A 23,138-nucleotide genomic window follows, 5' to 3' on the forward strand; every position below is an offset into this window, starting at 1 on the left:
GTCCTACAATCTGGATTTGTCTGTTTTCCTATGATTTGGTTTAGGTTAAACATTTTCAGCAAAATTACTGTGTAGACAGTAGCAGGAGAACAAACCTACAACCTGTGGTCTGATCTGACCTACCTCCTGTTTTTATAAACAATGCTTATTGGAACACAGCCACACTCATGCATTTACATATTAGGTATAGTGCTTTGCTGGTTTGCTGGTAGAGTTATGTAGTTGTGACAGAGACCGTGGTTTACAAAACCTAATTATTTACTGGTGGGCTGTTACAAAAATAGTTAGCTGACCCCTGATATAGGTGGTTCCTTCTTGTTGCATCACATCAGGAGACACTTTGTATTACCTTGTCCCATTATTGATGATTTAGATTGAAATCATTTGGTTAAGACACTGTCTACCAGATTTCTGTGTTATAAAAGTACCTTTCTAATTAATAAGTAGTGTATGGAGTGATAAATATAAAAACTATTTCTCTTTCTTGTTTCTAATGATTTTAGCTCCTATCGATGAATCACTAGTATTACAAAATAGGATTTATTTTTTACTTTGTTATTCCTGGCATTCTGTGAAGAAGCACTTCCCCAATGCCTGTCTTTTTTTTTTTAAGAAAGGAATGGGTTAATTTTGCAATAGCAGAGTCATAACACATTATCATCTTATCACAAAGGTACTATTCCTTCTAACACAGTGTGGATGTGATGCGGTCTTGTTTGTACTATACAATGTTTTGTAGATTCTTTAGTTTAAATACTTAACTCTATAAATTTAAAAACAAAAAATAATCCTCTGGTTTCTGTGGCTGTGACATATATGTAATGAGAGTATAACAAAAAGAGTGTGCTAACTTAACAGTAGTTAGTGGTTAACTTTAGGAAGAGAAAGACAATGGGATTAGGGAATGATAGAAAGGTTTCAACTGTGTTCATATCATATTTAACAAAAAATGTAAAGGATCTGAAGCAGTTATGACAGTCTTAATTTGTTAAATTTGGTGTGTGGGTTAAATGAATTTTTTGTCCTCTCCTTCATACTTTTTATTTTTAAAAAGATTTTATTGACTTATTTTTAGAGAGAAGGGAAGGAAGGGAAAAAGAGAGGGAGAGAAACATCAATCAGATGCCTCTTGCACACTCCCTACCTGGGACCTAGCTCACAACCCAGGCATGTGCCCTGACTAGGAATCCAACCAGCAACCTTTTGGTTTGCGGAAGGATGCCTAACCCACTGAGACACACTAGTCAGGACTATTCTTTATACTTTTTAATGTTTAGATTATTTCATAATTAAAGTAAAAAGCATCTTCATATGCTTAACCTTGGAATCTTACCATAATATCTGATAGAACCCCTTATTAGATTAGAATTTTGCCACACTCTTCTGATTAATGTTATATCTTTGTTATTCTTGCCCATACAGATTAGCCATTGAATTAGTAAATTTTTTGCCACTAGGTATTTGTGCTTTTCATGTAGATCCACCGTCAAATAATAAGATACAGATTGTACCACTTCTATTTTTAGAACTTTTACTATGAGGTAAAAGAGGGGAAAAGGCAAGTCAAGAAATGTGAATAGAGGACTTGTGGGCATGGACAATGGTGTGGGGATTGACTGTAGGAGCGGGGTGGAAGGGCTCAGGGCAGAGGAAAGCAATGGAAAAAAGGGACAACTGTACCTGAACAACAATAAAAAACAATTATTTTATTTACCATTGGTATTTTAATAATTTTCCTGAGTTTATTGATTTTTATATTGAAGTATATGTAAAACATTTGAGACTCCTTTGTGGCATCCTAATACCAGCAGTATATTTATTAAGTTGCCTTATTTTTCTAATAATTAATCTTTCTATAGATGCCTTATTTGAAGATCTAAATGGATGAGTAAAGTTAATGGTTACCTTCTTGTGACCTTCCAGTAGTAAAATATTAAATTGGTTTGTGCAGAATTCTACAGTTCTTATTTCTTCTGTAAAAGTTCATTAAGTTCTAAAGTTAAGGTCAAAGGTAGGAAAACATAAAATGAAAGAAAACTCAGTGCAAAGTGGGAAATAGTTTCAGAATATAGTAGATATGCCACAGACTTTTGCTTTCAGCCAAGGTGGAGTAACAGGTACTGGACTTCCTCTTCTACTGGAAACAACTACAAAACTATGCAAAAATACATGAAACAACAATTTTCAGATATTGGATATCAGGTAGCACAAGACGGTGGTCCCCAGAATGGAGGAAAACAACTGGTGACCCCTATGATTGTGCCGTCTTACTGCCTGGAGAGAGTGTGTAGGACACAGAGCAGAGCAGGGGGAATCTAGGGAGAGCATGGCAAGTTTCATGAGTTAAAGTTGGATGGAGCTGGCAGTCTGGAGTGGAGCCTGGAGAGTCCGCAGGGCTAATAATGGAATAGAGAGAGCTGTACAAAGAATGAGCTCTGAAATTTGCATGGCATCTTGGGCAATTTGGAGAGCATGAGTCATCAGTTGAATATGATCAACACAAGTGTGTAAGGAAGCTACCAGAAGCCAGGGAGAGACCTGCATGACAACAGCAAAAGGCAAAATGCTCAGAGCTGATAAAGGGCTGGGAATAGTTTTTATTCATACCAGCCAGAGTGGAAAACCAAATACTGGATCGAGTATCTGGACGGGTGTTTATGCAATAGTAGGGCAAAATTAACACTAGACTAAATCCTGCTCTTCTCTCACCTAACAAAGCTGAAAAGCAAGACTCAAAGGGATCTGTTGCCAAGTAATTTAACTGTGTTCCAAAACAAAGCTCAGGGTGTTTATAGGAGTGCAAAAATACCCAGCTCTAAACAAGATAAAATTTACAATGTCCTGCATCAAATCAGAACTTATAGCTGTGTAAAGAAACAAGAAAAGATAAAGCATAATTAGAGAAATCCATCAATTGAAACCAACCCAGAAATGCTGCAGGCGACAGAATTAGTAGACAAGGACAAATAAAACAGTTTTTATGTGTCTTCTTTGGAGAAGTGTCTATTCAGGTCCTTTGCCCATTTTTTAATTGGATTGTTTGTCCTTCTGGTTTTGAGTTGCAGTAAGTTCTTAATATACGCTTATTTCTAATATTAACCCTTTATCAGCTGTATCATTGGCAGATATGTTCTCCTATACAGTGGGTTCTCTTTTCATTTTGTTAATAGTTTCTTTTGCTGTGCAGAAGCTTTTTAGTTTGATGTACTCCCCTTTGTTTATTTTTTCCTTTATTTCCCTTACCCTAGGAATCATAGCAGTGAAAATATTGCTTTGAGAGATGTCTGAGATTTTCTGGCTGTGTTTTCTTCTAGAATTTTTAACGTTTTACAACTTTCATTTAAGTGTTTTATCCATTTTGAGTTTATTCTTGTGTATGGTATAAGTTGGTGGTCTTGTGTTATTTTGTTGCATGCACTGCTCCAATTTTCCCAACACCATTTATTGAAGAGACTGTCTTTACTCCATTTTATGCTTTTGCCACTTTTGTTAAATATTAAATGGCCATGTAGCTGTGGGCTGATTTCTGGGCTCTGTGTTCTGTTCCATTGATCTATTATGTGTCTCTTGTTATGCTAATACCAGGCTGTTTTGATTACAGTGGCCTTGTAGTATAGTTTGATATGAGGTATTGTGATATCTCCAACTTTGTTCTTCTTTTGAAGATTGCTGAGGTTATTTGGGGTCATTTTTGGTTCATATAAATTTTTGAAATATTTGTTTTAGATCTTTGAAATTCGCCATTGGCATTTTAATAGGAATTGTGTTGAATCTATAGATTGGTTTAGATAGTATAGACATTTTAATGATATTAATTCTTCCAATCCATGAACATGGAATATGCTTCCACTTCTTTGTATCTTCCTCAATTTCTTTCTTCAATGTCCTATACTTTTCCAAGTACAGATCTTTTATCTCCTTGGTTAAATTTGTTCCTAGGTACCTCATTTGTTTTTTGTTGCATTAGTAAATGGGATTGTTTTCTTAGTTTCTCTTTCTGATAGTTCATTATTAGTGTATAAAATGCCACTGATTTTTGAATATTAATTTTGTAGCCTGCTACTTTGTTGAATTCATTTATTAGCTCCAATAGCTTTTTGGTGGAGTCTTTAGGGTTTTCTATGTATAATACCATGTCTTCTGTGAAAAATGACAAATGCATTTTCTACATCTATTGATATGATTATATGGTTTTTATTCTTCATTTTGTTTATGTGGCGTGTTATGTTAATTGATTTGTGGATATTGTATTAACCTTGTATCTCCAGAATAAATCCAACTTGACCATAGTGTATGATATTTTTAATGTATTGCTGGATCTGGTTTGCTAATATTTTGTTGAGGATTTTAGCATCTGTTTTTATCAGGGATATTGGTCTATAATTTTTTTCTTTGTAGTGTCTTTATCTGGTTTTGGAATTAGGGTAATACTGGCCTCATAAAATGAGCTTGGGAGTTTTCCCTCCAGATAGCCAATAGACATATGAAAAAATGCTCAATGTTACTAGTCATCAGAGAGATGCAAATTTAAACCACAATGAAATATCAGCTCACACTTGCCAGAATGAGTACCATCAATAAATCAACAAACAACAAGTACTGATGAGGATGTGGAGAAAGGGAAACCCTTCTTTTCGTTTTTTTAGGTTCAACTGTTGATAGTTCTGAGTTTGTTGTCATTTTACTCTTCATAGCTTTGATCCTCTTCTTTGTCTTAGATAAGTCCCTTTAACATTTCATTTAATGAAGTCTTGGTGATGATGAACTCCTTTAATTTGACCTTATTTGGGAAGCACTTTATCTGCCCTTCCATTCTAAATGATAGCTTTGCTGGATAGAATAATCTTGGATGTAGGTCCTTGCCTTTCATGACTTTGAATACTTCTTTCCAGCCTCTTTTTGCCCGTAAAGTTTCTTTTGAGGGATCAGCTGATAGTCTTATGGGAAGTCCTTTCTAGATAACTGTCTTCTCTTGCTGCTTTTAAGATTCTCTCCTTCTTTTTCATCTTGGGCCATGTAATTATTATGTGCCTTGGTGTGTGCTTCCTAGGGTCCAACTTCTTGGGAACTCTCTGGGCTTCCTGGACTTTGTGAAAGTCTATTACCTCTGTCAGATTAGGGAAGTTCTCCATTATTTTTTCAAATGAGTTTTCAATTTCTTGCTCTTCCTCTCCTTCTGGCACCCCTGTGATTTGGATTGAAACATTTAAAGTTGTCCTGGAGGTTCCTAAGCCTCTCCTCATATTTTTGAATTCTTGTTTATTCATTCTGTTTTGGTTGAATATTTATTTCTTCCTTCTGTTCCAAATCACTGAGTCCCAGTTTCATTCCCTTCACTATTGGTTCTCTGTATATTTTTCTATATTTCACTTTGCATAGCCTTTACTCTATTTTGCATCTCTACTCAATCATTTCTGTGAGAATTCTGATTACCAGTGTTTTGAATTCTGCATTGATAGGTTGGCTGTTTCCTCATCGCTTACTTCTTTTTCTGACATTTTGATCTGCTTTTTCATGTGGGCCATGTTTCTTTATCTTGGTGTGCCTGTTATGTTGTAGGGGGCGGAACCTTAGGTATTTGTCAAGTTGAGGCAACCCACTTTGTTTTGTTGTAGCACTGCATGTAGGGAAGGGGCCAGAAAAGGAACAATGCCACTTGCTTGGCTCTCGCCCCACTCTCAGTCACTTCCCCTGCTACCCACAAGCAAATTGGGCCCTTCTGGTGTGCATTCCCCAGGTGAGTGGCTTTGTCTACGGTTTAGGACCATGTGGGTCCCTCCAAAGAACTCTCCTGAGGGCTGAGAGTTTCTACTACTTTCACAACCCCCACAGATTTTTACACCTAAAGGCTTTGAGGCTTTAGTTCCCTGTGCTGAAATTATGGGTTGCACAGTTTGTCTTGCTCCCCAGTTGTTCCTCCTGTGCAAATATGGGAATGCTCAGCCCTCTAGCTGCTGCCTCACCCACCTGGTCTATCTCCTTGTTGCACTTCCTCTCCTCCCATTCCCCATCTCCGCCCCTCCTGCTGGTCTGGATAAATGTTTCTGCTTTAACTTCTTGGTTGTCGGACTTCCACACAGTTCAATTTTCTGGTAGGTGTGTGTGTGTGTGTGTGTGTGTGTGTGTGTGTTTTTTTTAAATTTGTTGTTGTCCTTGTTTTAGTCGTGGAAGGAGGCAAAGTGTATCTACCTCTGCCTCTATCTTGACTGGAAGTCTGCACTTTAAGTATAAAGAAAAAATCAATTGAAGGTAAAAGTATGAAAAAGTTATACCATGTTAATTACTTATCTAAGGAAAGCTGGAGTAACTGTGTTAATATCAGATAAAGTAGATTTCAGAGTAAAGAATATTAGTAGGGATAATTACTATCACTTTATAATGATAAAGTATCAATTAGAAAAGAGGACTTTCCCTGGCTGGTGTAACTCAGTGGATTGAGCATGGCCTGTGAACCAAAGGACTGCCAGTTTGATTCCTAGTCAGGGCACATGCCTAGGTTGCAGACCAGGTGAGAGGCAACCACACACTGATGTTTCTCTCCTTCTCTTTCTCCCTCCCTTCCCCTCTCTAAATAAATAAATAAATAAAATCTTAAAAAAGAAAAGAGGCCTTAATGATCCCAAATATGTAGGCGCCTAATAACAGCTTCAAATGAGAGAGCAAAAACACAAGTTATCAGTATCAGGAATGAAAGTTGTGATATCACTACAAATTCTCTACAGATAATAAAGGAATATTTTGAATACCTTTATGCCATAAATATGTTTTCCTAGATAAGCAGACACATTCATTGAAAGACCCAGACTACCAAAGCTCACTAAAGAAGAAAGAGACAACCTCAATCATCCTGTAGTATTTTAAAATGAACAGTAGTTGAAATAAACTCCATTCCTAGATGGCTTCACTAGTAAATTCTGTCATACATTTAAAGAAGAAATAATCCTAATTATATAGACACTCTTCCAGAAAATTAAAGAGGAGGGAATATTTCTTAACTCATTCTCTGAGGCCACACCCACTCTGATATGAAAACCAGAGAAAGAAATTAGAAGGGGAGTGGTGGTGGGAAGCTACTGACTAATAGCTTTCATGTATAGAAATGTACATATTATTAACCAAATTTAAGCAAATCAACTACAACAATGCTTAAGAAGGAATAATACATCATGATCATGTGGGGCTTATCCTAGAAATTCAAAGGTGGTTAATGATTCAAAAATCAATATAATTCATCATATTAATAGATTAAGAAAGAATAATCATATGATTGTTTCAGTGGATGAAGACAAAAATCCAGCCTCCATTCCTGGTAGAAACTCCCAGGAAAGTAGGAATAGAAAGGAACTTTCTCTGCCTGATTAAGGATATTTATGAAAAACTGACACCCAACATCATACTTATGATGAAAGACCGAGTGCTTTCCTCCTAACGTTAGGAATCCGGCTGGCGTATCTGCTAGTGATCACTTTATTCAGCATTGCACTGGAGGTTCTAACCAGTTCTTTCGGGCAAGAAAAAGATAAAAGGCATCCCTACTAGAAAGGAAGAAGTAAAGTTGTCATTATTCACTGTTGACATGATAATCTATATAGAGAACCCTGTAGAATCTGTAAAAACACTACTAGAAATAATAAAAGCTTAGCAATGTTGTAGGATACAAAGTCAACATGGCAAAAATCAATTGTGTTTCTAGTAATATACAGTTGGAAACTGAAAAAATTATAGCTTCCAAAATTTGAAAAACATACATTTGACAAAGGTTTAAAACTTTTACACTGAAAACTCTAAAACATCACTGAAAGTTAAAAAGACCTAAGTAAATGAAGAGATATACTATGTTTATGGGTCAGAAAAATCAATATGGTTAAGATGTCACATCTCCTCAAAATCATGTCTATTTCCAATCTCAATCAGAATCTCAGCAGGCTTTTTTCCCCTTTCAAATGATGTCAAACATACTTTAAATTCTAGAAATAAGTTATTCTAACTTATTCATAAATTTGTACATAAAGTAAAAAAGACTCATAGTCAGAATAACTCAAGAAGAAAAGAAGTTGGAGGAATTACACTCTCTGATTTCATGACTTAACTAATATAAAGCTCTATTCAGACAGTAGTGTATGCAGCATTGATACATAGATGACATATATATCACTGAAAAAAATAGTCCAGAAATAGACATACACATATGTGTTCAATTCATTTTTGAGCAGACATTTTCTAGGAGGAGGTGATCTTTCCAAAAAATATTCCGGAACATTTGGATATCTATATGCAAATAAATGAACCCCAACTCTTACCTCCTACCATATACAAAAACAACTTGGAATTGGTAAGACCTAAATATAGAAGTTGGGACTATAAAAATTCAGAAGGAAAACAGGAGAAAATCTTAAGAGACTTTGGTACAAATTTCTTAAAATACAGAATGATGATCACAAACTGAAAAAAAATTATTCAGGCTTTATTAAAATAAAAACTCTTGCTCTTCAAAGTATACTATTAAGAAAATGAAAAGGCAAACCACAAACTTGGAGAAAATATTTGTGAAACATATATCCAACAAGGGACTTGTTTCTAGAATAATAATAGTTAAAATGAATTTTTGTAACTGAAATAAGACTTACAACCCAATTAAAAAATGGACAAAAGATGTGAACAGACACTTCACCGAAGAACATACATATATATCATGGCAAATATGCACATACAGTGATACTTATTAATCTTGAGTGAAATGCAAATTAAAACCACAGTGAGCACACACCACCACCTCTAAAATGGCTAAAATTAAAGAGTTTTATTAATTAAACTAAGTTTTTGGCAGGATCCTAGAAAGAACTGAAAATGATACACTGATAGTGGGAATGTTAAAAAGGTACCACTTTGGAAGATGATTTGGCAGTATCTTAATGTTAACACATGTACCTCCCATACAATTCAGACATCCCACTTCTATGTCAGGTGGAAGTATATGTCTCCGTATGAGTACTCATAGCCTTATTTGTAGTAACGCAAAATGAGAAATGACTTTTTCCATAAGGAACTATTTGGTCTTTTTCTCTTCTTCCTCAAGCACTTTTGTTTCTGTTTCCATTACAGCTCCTATCTTACCATAATGTCTTGTCTTGTCTTTTCTTCTGCTATTGCAGAAGAGGACTGCTTTAGTTCTGCCCTTCTCAGTGCAGCAGAATGGGTGCTAGGAGGGCTGGATTCTTTTCTTAGTTAGCTCTTGACACTGTGGGCTGACCAATTGCCTTCTTGGGGTGCCATATTCTTAATTACTGATCGAAGGGATTAAATTACATGTATTCATTCATGAATATTTTTGAGCACCTGTCATGTCCCAGGTACTCTTTTAGATATTAGCAACTCAATAAAGAAAGTGATCTCTGCCCTCATGTAACCTGTATTCATTAACCTATTATATGCCAGCCACTGTCCTAGGTTTGGGGAAGACAGGCTTTATTGTCTTAATCTTAAGAAATTTATGAATTATTAGGGAAAAAACCCCAAAATAAGTAAACAGACAAAACTAAAATTGTAAAAATTATTCTGAGGTAAACAATATGAGAGGGGACCCGTCTTTTAGCCGGGCTGTCAGGGAAGGCCTCTGTGGTGGTGACACCCAAGCGGAGGTCTAGAAGACTAAAGAGAAAAGGGGCTCGGTCCTATCTCTTCTCCCAGAAGTGTAGATTGAACATAACACAATGGTCTGATTCCTTCGATTTTAGACATCTCTAAATGATAATGGTTTTGTGGAGCAGCTATTCTTTACTTCACTCCTTCAGGGGGCTTTCATTGTCTTTTTCAGGAAATATAAATGGCAGTAAGTTTATTGCCATTTATATGGCAAATAAGGAGATTTAATTCTCCTTTTTGAAGTTTAATTAATACACCTTTGGCCCATACTTTATAAGTGAATGGGAAACCAAAAGGATAAAATGAAGCTTCTGTACTCTGGTAGGCCAAATGTGGCTTGAACAGGAGAATCAGACTTGGAAGATTATTGGCCTGTAGTGATTTAAAAGTCAGAAAAATTTCACCTAAACCCCCAGCCTTTGAGCGTTTCCATTTAAATCTTTAGGCAGCCAATTAGAACTGAATGGCAGCAGCCATCTCTGATAAAATATGTCCACCGATGTTTGTTGGCATCAATTCAGCACCAATAGGAATCCCCTGTTTGGGGTACAGTGAAGAAGGAAATTATTCAGTGCAGACAGCTCCATTGTGTTACAACAGGGCTGTGAGAACAGCATGACTGTGGAACAGCTCAATAGTGTTATAGCTCAATTATGAAGCAGCACAGCTGTGAGGTGGTGCTCAGCAGATGCAGCTCTTCTCTGTTCCCGTGTGCTCCACTTGCTCCTGTTCACTCTGCTCTGCCCTGTGCCATGCTGTGCCCTCCTGCTCTGTACTGGTCTACTCTAGTCTGCCTGCTCTGCTGTGCTCTGTTGTGGTCTGGCTAGACATCTTTGGTGTTTCGTCTCTGGTGTTTTAGCTCCAGCCAAGGAAATGCAGTATTTAGTCTTTGGTGGAAAGGGAAAATGTACTCTTTGAGCCAGAGGGGAGCTGGTTTATACAGAAGAAGTTCCCACCCCTGGTCCCTGATTGGTTGATCTTTGTGCAAATAAGGAGTCCAAATTCTCACAGTTTTATTCAAAAGGCACTGTCCTGACTGGTCAAAATGGAGCTGCTCTGATTGATTGGTGGAGATGCTGTACAGCTCTGATTGGATGGGGAAAGCCTCAGTCCTATTGGTTAAAATACAATTTCAAGAACTTCTTTGTAAGGGCTGGCTCAGATGGCAGGAACACAGTGTAGGCAGGTAGTTGTGGGAAGCAGGCAGTTGGAAGCAGGTGGTTCATTGCGGGCTTCTCCCTGAAGTGCAGTTTGTGTGAGAGTCCCCTGCATAGAAATGGCTGCTAGGCTCTGCTTTTAAATTTGAGACCAGTTAGCTACCAGGAGCCCTTCTTCGAAGGTATTTTCTTTTTGCAGGCTCCATAGGTGCATGCTGTTACCTCTAATGGCCACCTTCTGCTTCACTCACTGATGTCATCTAGCTGGCCTCGTGTAAATTAGTTTGTCTAAGAATCATCTCAGGAAGTTTTTATTTTATATTTAAACATTTGTTCTTGGAACCAGCCTGCTGGAAGTCTGATCTACCAGTGCTGGGCTGGGTTATTCTAATGTGTACCAGGAGAGAATCACACTCTTAAGACATAACCCTGGCTGTGAACATACCTTTGTTACAGGATTTATACAGGAGTATGGACTTCCAAGAGTGGGGACTTGTTTTGGTAACTTCTTATTGACCTTGTCATTAAAATATCTGGTAGTAGATACTTTAAATGCTTATAATATAAATGAATATATTGTATTTTAATTTCAGTATGTGTTTGACCTCTGAAAAGAAAATGTACTTAAAAAACATATTTCTAAATTCAGATGTATGGGCTTTTAAAGTTTTCTTTAATAGATAACACATTCATGTGGTTTTAAGATAAAAATATAAAAGGGGATACAGTGAAAAGTCTCCTTCCCAGTTCCGTTCTCTATCTGACCAGTACAGCATGCTCCCTCCCATAAAAGTATAAGAAGAGCAAATTTTTATTTTTATTTTTCTTCCTTTTCAAAAGTTAGCTTAGTAAAAATATGCTCAACCCTATGCCTTCTTTTCTCTCAACATATCTCGAAGATCTTATCATATTAACAGAGAGCTTCTTCCTCCTTTTTTAGTTGTTTTGGTTTTACAGTTGAAAAATGTTTCATTGTTTGGGCATATTACATTGTTTATTTAACAAGTATCCCCATTGAAGGACATTTGGATTTTCCTAAGCACTTATTATTTTAAACAATGCTAAAGTTAGTACATTTCTATGTATGTCATTTCACACACACATGCATACACGCACAGAAGAATGTGCAGTCTATATGATAAATTCTCCAAGTGGAATTGATGCACGTGTTATTTTAATGTATATTACCAAATTGCCCTCTGTAGGGATTACAGCATCAGATGTTGTTAAAACTAATCTTGATATTTGCAACACTTTTAAAAAAATATTTACTCTGGTTTTGTTTTCTTTGTCAAATTAGGTTATCTGAATTTTGGTAAGAGTAATGGATTGTTCTAGATCAGAGGTGTCAAATTCATTTTCACTGGTGGCCTCATCGGCCTCCAGGTTGCCTTCAAAGGGCCAAATGTAACTTTAGGATTGTATAAATGTAACTACTCCTTAACAGTTAAGTGAGAGCTTGGTGCTGCCGCCAGGTAGAAACAAGGTGCAGGGCCGAATTAAACAAGGTGGAGGGCCGGGTTTGGCCTGCAGGCCTTTTGTTTGCCACCTGTGCTGTAGATCACTGGTTTTCACTACTAGCCAAAGACTCTCAAGGAGTTCCCAGATTGGTATGCTAAATGAACATTAGCTAGACAGAAAATAATATCTCACACACGTGTACTATATATTTCAAATGTACTCAATTGTATTTAAGCACACTTAAATTACATATTTAATTTACTTGTTTTACTTGTAAATATTTAAAGTAAATATTTACTTGTAAATGTTGTGAATATTTACATATTTAAGTTACATATGTAATTTATTTGTAAATTACACTTAATTTACAAGTAAATTAAATATAATTTCAAATTGTATTTAATAAAATGCCAATTCATTTAATAGTGTTACTGAACTAAGAAGTTCAGCTAGTAACAGCTCAGCATCTAATCAGTGGTTCCATTGTTTTAGATTACCTGGGACTTTGCTGGCATGTCAGGTTCATTTTGTGGCCCATCAGGTTTTTCAAAATAGCTTAGACTGGAGGCATAAGAGAACAGAACCAAAAGACTGTGCATATACTCTGAGTGTCTATTTGAGTATTTTGTAATAAAAGTAATCTTTTTCTTATAGATGTTCCTTCAAGGACCAGCCTGCCACCACCATTCAGAAATTATAAATATGGTAACAAACTTTTCTTATTCTTTTAAAATATATATTAATGTAAAGTTACATTAGTTTTGTCTTGATTTGAATTTAAATTTGGCTTTCAAAAATGAATTTATTATCTATAAATAAAAACCAATATGGAAGTGTATTTAGAAATACAGGGAATCTAGTAGTGTGTTGTTCAGGTAAATTGTAATCATGTAGGGAAGTCGCCTATTTGTGAGGAATAGCATGTTTGGCAAACTATGTCAAAACACGAATTTCTTTGCCAGGTAATCAAAAAAAGAGAAATGACTAAAGACTAGGAATTAAAAGATTTTTAAAAAGAGAGAGATTTAAGATTTTAAATGCCAGTAACTTTGAGCATGTTATATAGCAATTTTTATGTTGCAGTTGTTGATTTTAAAATGTAGTAATAAGGCAGTAAGCTGGGTTTCATTATTTGTTACAAAGATGGTACAATTAATTATTAACCTTCAGCACACTGATACTCCCCAAACTTTGAGACTTCTCTTGAGAATTATGATATACCTAGTAAATATTTCTGCTAATTGGTACAGACATTTTAAAGTATAAATATTTTATTGCCTTAAATCAATTTTTGGAGTAGCTTTTAATTCTGTTCCCTTTTGGTAGAGCAACTTATGGCCTAAAATTATTTGAAATCACAGTCTTCCCTGTGCATATGCATTTTAATAACCAGAGACTAATTGTGAGGTCATAAAGGATAGTCAAGAAGAGGTTGAAGGCACTGAGTGGAAAGTGCTTTGATTTATTGGACTTAAAGAATTTACATACTAAATATTGAGTAAGAGAAAGGAATAAAAAGCATGATTAAGTAAATATAAAATTTCTCAATTCTGGCTTTCATGGCGTATTGCTTTAAGCTTTAATCAATCTACAGATGCCATTTCATTAAAATAATTATATATGGCTTCCATTTTTGCGTGGTCTATATGTATATTCAAACTTGTGTTTCATGTAAATTCTTTTGAAAAATAAGTTTTAGATAATGAAAGTATCAGAACATCTGACTACTAATCATTATGCTGGATGATGTAACTTACCTTATTAACATCCTGTCCTGGTATTCCTATACTATTAAGAGAAATTGGCAGAAAAAAAGGAATACATTTATCTTGAAGAAATTAGAGAAGTGTTAGGGTTTAGACAGACTTCTAGTGATTCTGTCTAAGTTTGACTCTTCAACAGTCTGCTGCTTTGTGTTCAATAAGAAAGGCCGAAGTGTTGTTTTCTCGCCTGTCATTGTCCTCCAGTACTGCTACATGCCCAGTGGGAGTAGAACATTTTGGGTGGTAGAGAGTGGAAAGGGTACAGAGGCGAATTTTGGTTTGTCAGTTGCTCTCTCCATGCCCTTGGATGAAGGGCTGGCTATAGAAAGTCTGAGATTTCTCAGAGCCCTTCATTTATTTATAAATGTCTTCCTCCCATTTAACTGGTACCTACATCTATTACTAATTTACCTTGATCAGACTGTATGTTCCCACAGAGAAGGGATGTTATTTTATTTTTAAATCCTTATTGCCTAGACATGTCAGTTGTACAGTGTGGGGCTGCTAATCCTATTTGTTTTATAAGGCTGTATGAGATTAAACAGTGCACATGCAAACATGTTAAATACTCCACAAATATAAAATACTATTTTTATTTTCATTAAGTTACTTTCCTTAAAGGGTTTGCATTAAGGAAACAATACCCACAGATATTGTTTCTGTTAATAATAAAGATTTTGAAGAAGTAAAAACAAGTGAAAGAGTTTTTTAACAAAGAAAGGGACATTAATACAACATGTTTTGCTAGCTTGTCATGTCTCCTTTCTTACCCTGATCCCAAGTCTTACCAATTTCTATTAGAGAGAAAAATCTGGTGAAAATTTCTGTTAAAGCATTTATTTTCTGGGACTTCCGGCCAAGACGGAGACATAGGTAGACACACTGTGCCTCCTTGTACAACCAAGATAGGGATGACAACAACAATTTAGAAACAGAATAACAACCAGAAATGACAGAAAACTGAACTGTAAGGAAGTTGGACAACCAAGAAGTTAAAATAGACATGTTCATCCAGACTGGTAGGAGGGGCAGAGTTGGGCAGCTGGGTGGAGAGGGGTCGTGTGGCACAAAGAGCATTGGGACGGGTTGCATAAGACCGCAGTGGGCAGACGCTGGGCGCAGAAGTGGCGGCTGGCAAACCCCAGCCAAGGGGTGGCAACCAGCAGACCCAGCGAGGCGGCAATTGTGAAGCAAGGCACTGCGTGCAACCCAGGATCCCAGTGCTGTAAAATAGAGCCTTGGGGCACTGATTGAAAACACCTGTGAGGGTTGAGGCACAGAGAGAAACTCCTGGCCTCACAGGTGAGGTTGTTGGAAAGACCCACAGGGTGCACAAGCCCACCCACACGGGAATCAGCAACAGAAAGGTCCAGTTTGTTTGGGGGAAGCAGTGGAAGGGACTGAAATGGGCAGAGAGCAGAGCAAGCACCATTGTTTCCTCTCGGACCCATCCCCACATACAGCATCACAACCCAGTGACTGGGCTGACCCGCCCTTGTGAACACCTAAGGCTCCGCCTCTCATACATAACAGGCGTGACCAGACCAAAAAAAAAAAAAAAAAAAAAAAGATGGCTCAAACAGAAGAACAAATGAAAGCCCCAGAACCGATCCTTTTAAGCAACTGAGAGATAGCCAACCTATCAGATGCACTGTTCAAAACACTGGTGATCAGGATGTTCACAGAATTGGTTGATTTTGGTCGCAAATTAGATGAAAAAATGAAGGCTACATACAATAAGTGAAATGAAGAAAAATGCACAGGGAACCAATAGTGATGGAAAGAAAGCTGGATCTCACATCAATGGAGTAGACCAGAAGGAAGGAAGAAACAACCACATAGAAAATGAAGAAATAAGAATTCAAAAAAATGAGAGGAGAGGTTTGGAAACCTCCGGGACATCTTAAAACGTTCCAACATCCGAATTATAGGGATACCAGAAGGAGAAGAAGAACAACAACAAGTGGAAAACTTATTTGAACAAATAATAAAGGAGAACTTCCCCAATCTGGCAAAGGAAATAGACTTCCAGGGAGTCCAGGAAGCTCAGAGAGGCCCAAAGAAGGTAGACCCAAGAAGGAACACACCAAGGCACATCATCATTACATTATCCAAGGTAAAAAATGAAGGAGAGAATCCTAGAAGCAGCAAGAGACAAGGAGACAGTAACCTACAAACGAGTTCCCATAAGACTATCAACTGATTTCTCAAAAGAGACCTTACAGGCAAGAAGGGGCTGGAAAGAAGTATTCCAAGTCATGAAAGGCAAGGACCTACATCCAAGATATCTCTATCCAGCAAAGCTTTTGTTTAGAATAGAAGAGAGATAAAGTGCTTCTCAGATAAGATCAAGTTAAAGGAGCTCATCATCACCAAGCCCTTATTTTATGAAATGTTAAAGGGACTTATCTAAGAAAAAGAAGATAAACATGTATAGTAAAATGACAGCAAACTCACAATTATTAATAACCACACCTAAAACAAAAACAAAGAAACTGAGCAAATAGAACAGGAACAGAACCACAGAAATGCAGATCACATGGAGGGTTAGTGACAGGGGAGTGGGAGGAGGAGAGAAGGAGAAAAGGTACAGAGAACAAGTAGTATAGATAGTAAGTAGAAAATAGACAGAGGGGCACAAGAATAGTATGGGAAATGTAGAAGCTAATGAACTTATAAATATGACACATGGACATGAACTAAAGTGGGGGCATGTGGGTGGGAGGTGGTGTGCAGGGTGGAGGGGAGTGAAGGGGGAAAATGGGACGACTGTAATAGCATAATCAATAAAATATATTTTAAATAAATAAGTGAATGAATGAAAAATTAAACAAAAAAGAAATATGGCCTAAATGAAAAACCATATCGAAACTCCAGATAAGGAAGTAAACAAAATGGAGATTAGCAATCTATAAGATGCAGAGTTCAAAATGCTGTTCATAAGGATGTTCAAGGAGCTCAGGACCACAACAGCATGAAAAAGATCCCGTCAGAAATGAAGGATACACTGACTGAAATAAAGAACAATTTACAGGGAAACAGCAGTAGAGTGGATGAAGCTGAGAAGCAAATCAATGATTTGGAATATAAGGACACCAAAGACAACCAATCAGAACAACAAGAAGAAACAAGAATCTCCACCCCCCCCCCCCAAAAAAAAAGACAGTATAAGCAGCCTGTGGAACAACTTACAGTGATCCATATCCACATCATTGGGTGCCAGAAGCATTAGAGAAAGAGCAAGAAATTAAAAATTTATTTGAAAAAATAATGAAAGAGAACTTCCCTAATTTGGTGAAGGAAATAGACATGCAAGTGCAAAAAGCACAGAGAATCCCAAACAAGATGGATGCAAAGAGTCCCACTGCAAGACACATAATTAAAATGCTAAAGGTTAGAGATAAATAGAGAATATTAAAAGCAGCAAGAGAAAGAAGTTAATTACCTACAGGGGAGTTCCCATAAGACTGCCAGCTGATTTCCCAAAAGAAAATTTTCTGGCTAGAAGGGATTGGCAAGAAGTATTCAAAGTGATGAAAAGCAGGGACCTACAGCCAAGATTGCTGTACCCAACAAAGCTATCATTTAGAGTTGGAGAGCAGATAAAGAGTTTCCCAGACAAGAAAAAGTTGAAGGAATTCATCATCACCAAACCATTATTATATGAAATGCCAAAGGAACTTGTTGAAGAAAAAGAAGAGGATCAAAACTATGAACAATAAAAACATTTATCAACAATTGAATCTAAAAAACAAACTAAACAAACAAGAAGAACAGACCCAGAATCATGGATCCTGAGAGTGTTTTGATGGTTGCCAGATGGGAGGGGTATGTGGAGAATGGGTGAAGAGGTGAGGGGATTAAGAAGTACAAATTGGTAGTTACAGAATACCCATGGGGATGTCAAGTACAGTATAGGAAATGGAGTAGTCAACTTATACATGTGACCCATGGACATGAACAATGGTGTGGGGCTTGCTTGAGGGAGTAAGGGGTGCTGGGTGGAGGAGGAAAATTGGGTAACTTAATAGCATAATTAATAAAATAATTTTTTAAAAAAAGAAAGAGAACTTAAAACTGATATTACAGAAATATGAAGGATTATAAGAAAATACTATGAACAATTATATGCCAAGAAATTGGACAACCTGGGTGAAATGGATAAATTCCTAGAAACACACAATCTTCCAAAACTGAATCAGGAAGAATCAGAAAACCTGAATAGACCAGTTACAACTAATGAAATTGAAGCAGTAATCCAAAAACTCCTAGCAAACAAAAGGCCTTGACTGAATGGCTTCACAGGTTAATTTTATTAAACATTCAAGGAGGAACTAATGCCTATCCTTCTCAAACTATTCCAAGAAGTTCAAGAGAAGACTAAGCTCATTTCATAAGGCCAGCATTATCCTAATTTCATAATCAGGTATAGACACTACAAAGAAAGAAAATTATAGGCCAATATCCCTGGTAAACATAGATGCTAAATCATCAACAGAATATTAGCAAACTGGATCCAGCAGTACATACACCATGATCAATTGGGATTTATTCCTGGGTTGAAAAGTTAGTACAATATTAGCAAATCAGTAAACATGATGCATCATATAAACAAAATGAAGGATAAAAATCACATAATCATATCGATCAGTTCACAAAAAGCACTTGATAAAATCCAGCACTCATTTATGATAAAAACCCTCAGCAACATGGGAATAGAAAGATCATACCTCAATATAATAAAGGCCATATATGACATAACCCACAGCCAACATCATACTCGATGGGCAATAACTAAAAACATTTTCCTTAAGATTAGGAACAAGATGATGTTTGCTTTTACCACTCTTATTTAACATAGAACTGGAAGTTCTAGGCATGACAATGAAACAAGATGAAATAAGAGGCATCCAAATTGGAAAGGAGGAAGTAAAACTGTCATCATTTGCAGACTACATGATAATGTGTACAGAAAACCCTAACATTTCAGGATACAAAATTAACATTCAGAAATCAGTGCCATTTCTATAGACCAATAATGAACTATCAGAAAGAGAGTTAAGAAAACAATCCCATTTATTATTGCAACAAAAAACAAGGTACCCATGAATACATTTAACAAAGGAGTTAAGAGATCAGTACTAGGAAAATTATAAGATGCTGAAGGAAAAAAATTGAAGCAGATAAAAATAAATGGAAGCATATACTGTGTTTATGGAGAAGAAAAATTAACATCATTAAAATATCCATACTATCCTAAACAATCTACAGATTCAACAGAATTCCTATTAAAATACCAAAGGCATACCTGATAGATCTAGAACAAATATTCCAAAAATTTATATGGAGCCACAAAAGATCCTGAATAGTCTCAGAAGTCTTGAGAAAGAAGAACAAAGTTGGAGATGTCACACTACCTGATATCAAACTATACTACAAGGCCATAGTAATCAAAACAGCCTCGTACTGGCAGAAGAACAGGAATAAAGATCAATGGACCAGATTAGAGAGCAAAGAAATAAACTCATGTCTTTATGGTCAATTAATATTTAACAAAAGAGACAAGAACATACAGTGGGATAAAGCCAGCCTTTTCAATAAATGATATTGGGAAGATTGGACAGATACATGCAAAAACAAACAAGCAAACAAACTAGAACATCAATTTATACCATACACAAGAATAAACTCAAAATGGATAAAATACTTAAGTGTAAGTTGCAAAATCATAAAATCCTAGATGAAAACATGGGCTGTAAAATTTCAGACATTTCTTATAGTAGTATTTTTGCAGATATATCTCCTCTGGCAAGAGAAGCAAAGGAAAAAAGTAAACAAATAGGACTACGTCAAGCTAAAAAGTTTTTGCACACCAAAAGACACCATCAATGAAATGAAAAGGGAACCCACTGTATTGGAGAATATATTTGCCAGTGATACATCTGATAAGGGGTTAATTTCTAAAATATATAAATAACTTGTACTACTCAACACCAAGAAGATAAAAAGCCAGTTAAACAATGGGCAAAGGACCTGAGTAGACATTGCTCCAAAGAGGACATACACATGACCAATAGACATAGGAAAAGATGTTCAAGGTCACTAATCATCAGAGAAATCTAAATTAAAACCACAATGAGATATCACCTCATACCTGTCAGAATGGCCATCATTAACAAACAAAAAGTTCAGGCAAAATGTAAAGAAGAGGGAACCCTATTCTGTTGGTTCCCTTTGAACTATTATTGGTGAGAATGCAGACTGGTGCAGCCACTGTGGAAAACAGTATGGAGTTTCCTCAAAAAAAATTTAAAAAGTAACTGCCTTTTGACCCAGCAGTCACACTTCTGGGAATATACCTGAAGAGACCTAAAACACTAATTCAAAAGAATATGTGCACCCCTATGTTCATAGTAGCGTTATTCAAAATAGCCAAGATCTGGAAAGAGCCCAAGTGTCCATCAATATAGGAGTGGATAAAAAACCAGTGGTACATATACACACAGAGATATAACATAGACACACACAACAATGTGGTGATATCCTGAAGGAAAGGCAATGGAGGAGTAGGTAGAGGTAGGCAAAGTGAGGTTGGGGGAAATAGGGATGGAAAGAGACTTTATTTAGGGTGGTGGACACATGAGGCAGTCTGCAGATGATGTTTGGTTGGGTTGTACACTTGAAACCTGAAAGATTTTGTGTACCAATGTCACCCCACTAAATTCAATTTTTAGAAAAGATAAAAAGACTATGGAGTGAAGGAGGGATTGAATATAGCAGGTTAAATGGTGTAAGCCTGCGAAATAGTGAAAAACCAGGAGGCTGATATTGGTATTCTTTGTGCATTAGCAGCTTTTTCAGATTACCAGTTATCTTTGATAGTGTTTGAATTCTTGGAATGGTAACGACTCCTCAGAGTGATCATTTGACCCACACACCTCCCCCCACCTTCCGTCACTATATCTATTCTGAGAGATTAGTAGATATTTTGGAACTGTTTTTGTTGTCTCGTTTAATTTAAGACAATATTTTTACATTGTTTGCTATTATTAGCATTTAGCAACTTCAAAAATCAGGATAGAATAATGTGGTTCACTTTTCTTCTAAGGGAAATGTGCATAGCTGACTTCAGGTTATGGCACACACACAGTTGTGTGTGTCAGAGAACATGGCTTTAAAATACCTTTATACAGTGATTTTTAATTTTAATTGCATGCAAATTAATTTTTCTTTTACTATATACTTGATTTTTAAAAGAAGCTGGTCATAAGTTAAGGATTTAATTTCTCAACTTCATAGCCACCTTTCTCTCATACCACTTTAAAAATTTGAAATGAAGTTTTAGAATAATCTTTGTAAAAAGACAAATTGTTTTTTTCTTTCAGATAAATTAAAGATTATTCATCAAGCACATAAATCAAAGGTATGTTTCATGTGTACAGTGTCTGGCACATAGCACATAATGTTGGTTGACTTAGTGAATAAATGAATACATTTACTTCTAAAATATTTTCATTATCATAACATTTTTTATTTCGTAAATACCCTTTCTGCAGCTTTATTTTTTCATTAAAGAAAATTCTAAGTCATAACCCTATTTAGTAGATCCTTTAAAAAGTGTTAATTTTTTTAAAAGGATACATTTAATATATCAAGCAAATATGTAGCATAAAATAAGCTTAAAACTTTGTAAATTCTGATGACATATGAAAGAAGCCACTTACCTGGCAGTCTCTTTCACTTTCTTAATCCTATACCGAGAGAAAGGAGCCAAAAGCAAATAAAACTAATCTGCTTTTTCTGACTTGACTCTCATGTTATGTAAGAGAAGGCCCAGGACTGTGGCTCTGGGGAGCAAACCTTCTAGCTCCACAGAGGGCATGGCCTGCAATCCTAACGAATGTTGTTTTACCTGCCCCAAAGAGAACTGTTTATTTATGTGTGTATTATATGTTTACATTTCTGTTTCATTACTTTTTCAGAGTAATTGTTTTATGAAGTCACAATCAAAGGTTTGCCTCTTACACAGGCAGACTAGAGTGATTCTTTTCCTTGAATGTCAATGACCCTTACATTCACTCCTAATTATAGTAGTAATCTTACTCTTATACAAACTACTCAAGGACAGGGGAGCAGGTCTTATTCTTCATAGCACCAATACTTAGTACAGTGCCCTCATTCATAGGAATGTTTCCATAACAACTTTTGAATGAAGTATTTATTTATGAATTCACTTAACGTCATTCCCTTCTCTGATCATAGATACCCTCCATAAGTTCAGTCAGTTTTCAAATAAATATATACCAGAGATTGTAAAGAAAATAGCATGAGGGTATGTATGTTGACTATGAATTTGTAACTTAAAAAAGTATTCTTTTTCTGTAATTTGAAACCACACATTTATTCTCTTAGAGTTCGGGAGGCCAGAAGTCTGAAATCAGTTTCACTGAGCTAAAATCAAGGTATTGGCATGGCTGGTCTTTTCTAATAACTTTATGTTTACACACACACACACACACACACACACACCAAGAACTGCATATTTTAACAGTATCCATTGTCAGATGTTTTCAAATTTAATGCTCACATATGTCTGGGGCTGTGGTTTGGAATCTGTATTTTGTATGGGTGCTAGAACTTCTCTCCACTGTACCTGGCCACAGACGCCAGCCATTTTCTCTTCTCCAGATCAGGAATGTTTACAGCCTCATCTCTAAACTGTGGAGAATAGGAAGCTTGGTTTTATTGTACAGGGTGTGTGTGTGTGTGTGTGTGTGTGTGTGTGTAGTTAAAACTAAACACTATGCTCTTCGAAGAGGCCCTCCTCTTCAAGGTTCAAGCAGGGTACCTAATGACCATGATCTCATCTAAAATGTGCCCTGCAAGTAATCTAGAATTTTTAAAAATAAATGATGTTAACTGTACCATAACAAACTTACCAACATAAGCTAACAACAATGAGCTAAGTATCACAAAACAAAAGAAAGAGAGAGAAAGAAAGAGAAAAGAAAAAGAAAAGAAGAAATGGTTGTAGAGTATCTCATGCTATTCTCCATTTTTACTTCATTAAGCTTGCTCATTTGCTCATGTTTCTTAAATTGATAATAAATTGTTC

At 36.2% G+C, this 23,138-nt stretch overlaps 1 protein-coding gene across 9 annotated transcripts in view; it reads left to right on the forward strand.

The window, feature by feature from the left end:
- Window positions 1-23,138, forward strand: part of C4H2orf76 (chromosome 4 C2orf76 homolog) — a 97,577-nt gene that overhangs the window by 59,831 nt on the left and 14,608 nt on the right. For 8 of the 9 annotated variants that reach the window (XM_036023625.1, XM_036023624.1, XM_036023621.1 and 5 more), the window contains 2 exons: window positions 12,915-12,965; window positions 21,409-21,446. In XM_036023625.1, the coding sequence (XP_035879518.1) occupies window positions 12,915-12,965; window positions 21,409-21,446 (89 nt within the window). The remainder of the gene's footprint in view (window positions 1-12,914; window positions 12,966-21,408; window positions 21,447-23,138) is intronic. The other variant, XM_036023627.1, reaches the window with a different exon arrangement.

The sequence above is a fragment of the Phyllostomus discolor genome, chromosome 4 (assembly GCF_004126475.2).
Source record: "Phyllostomus discolor isolate MPI-MPIP mPhyDis1 chromosome 4, mPhyDis1.pri.v3, whole genome shotgun sequence".
NCBI lineage: Eukaryota > Metazoa > Chordata > Mammalia > Chiroptera > Phyllostomidae > Phyllostomus > Phyllostomus discolor.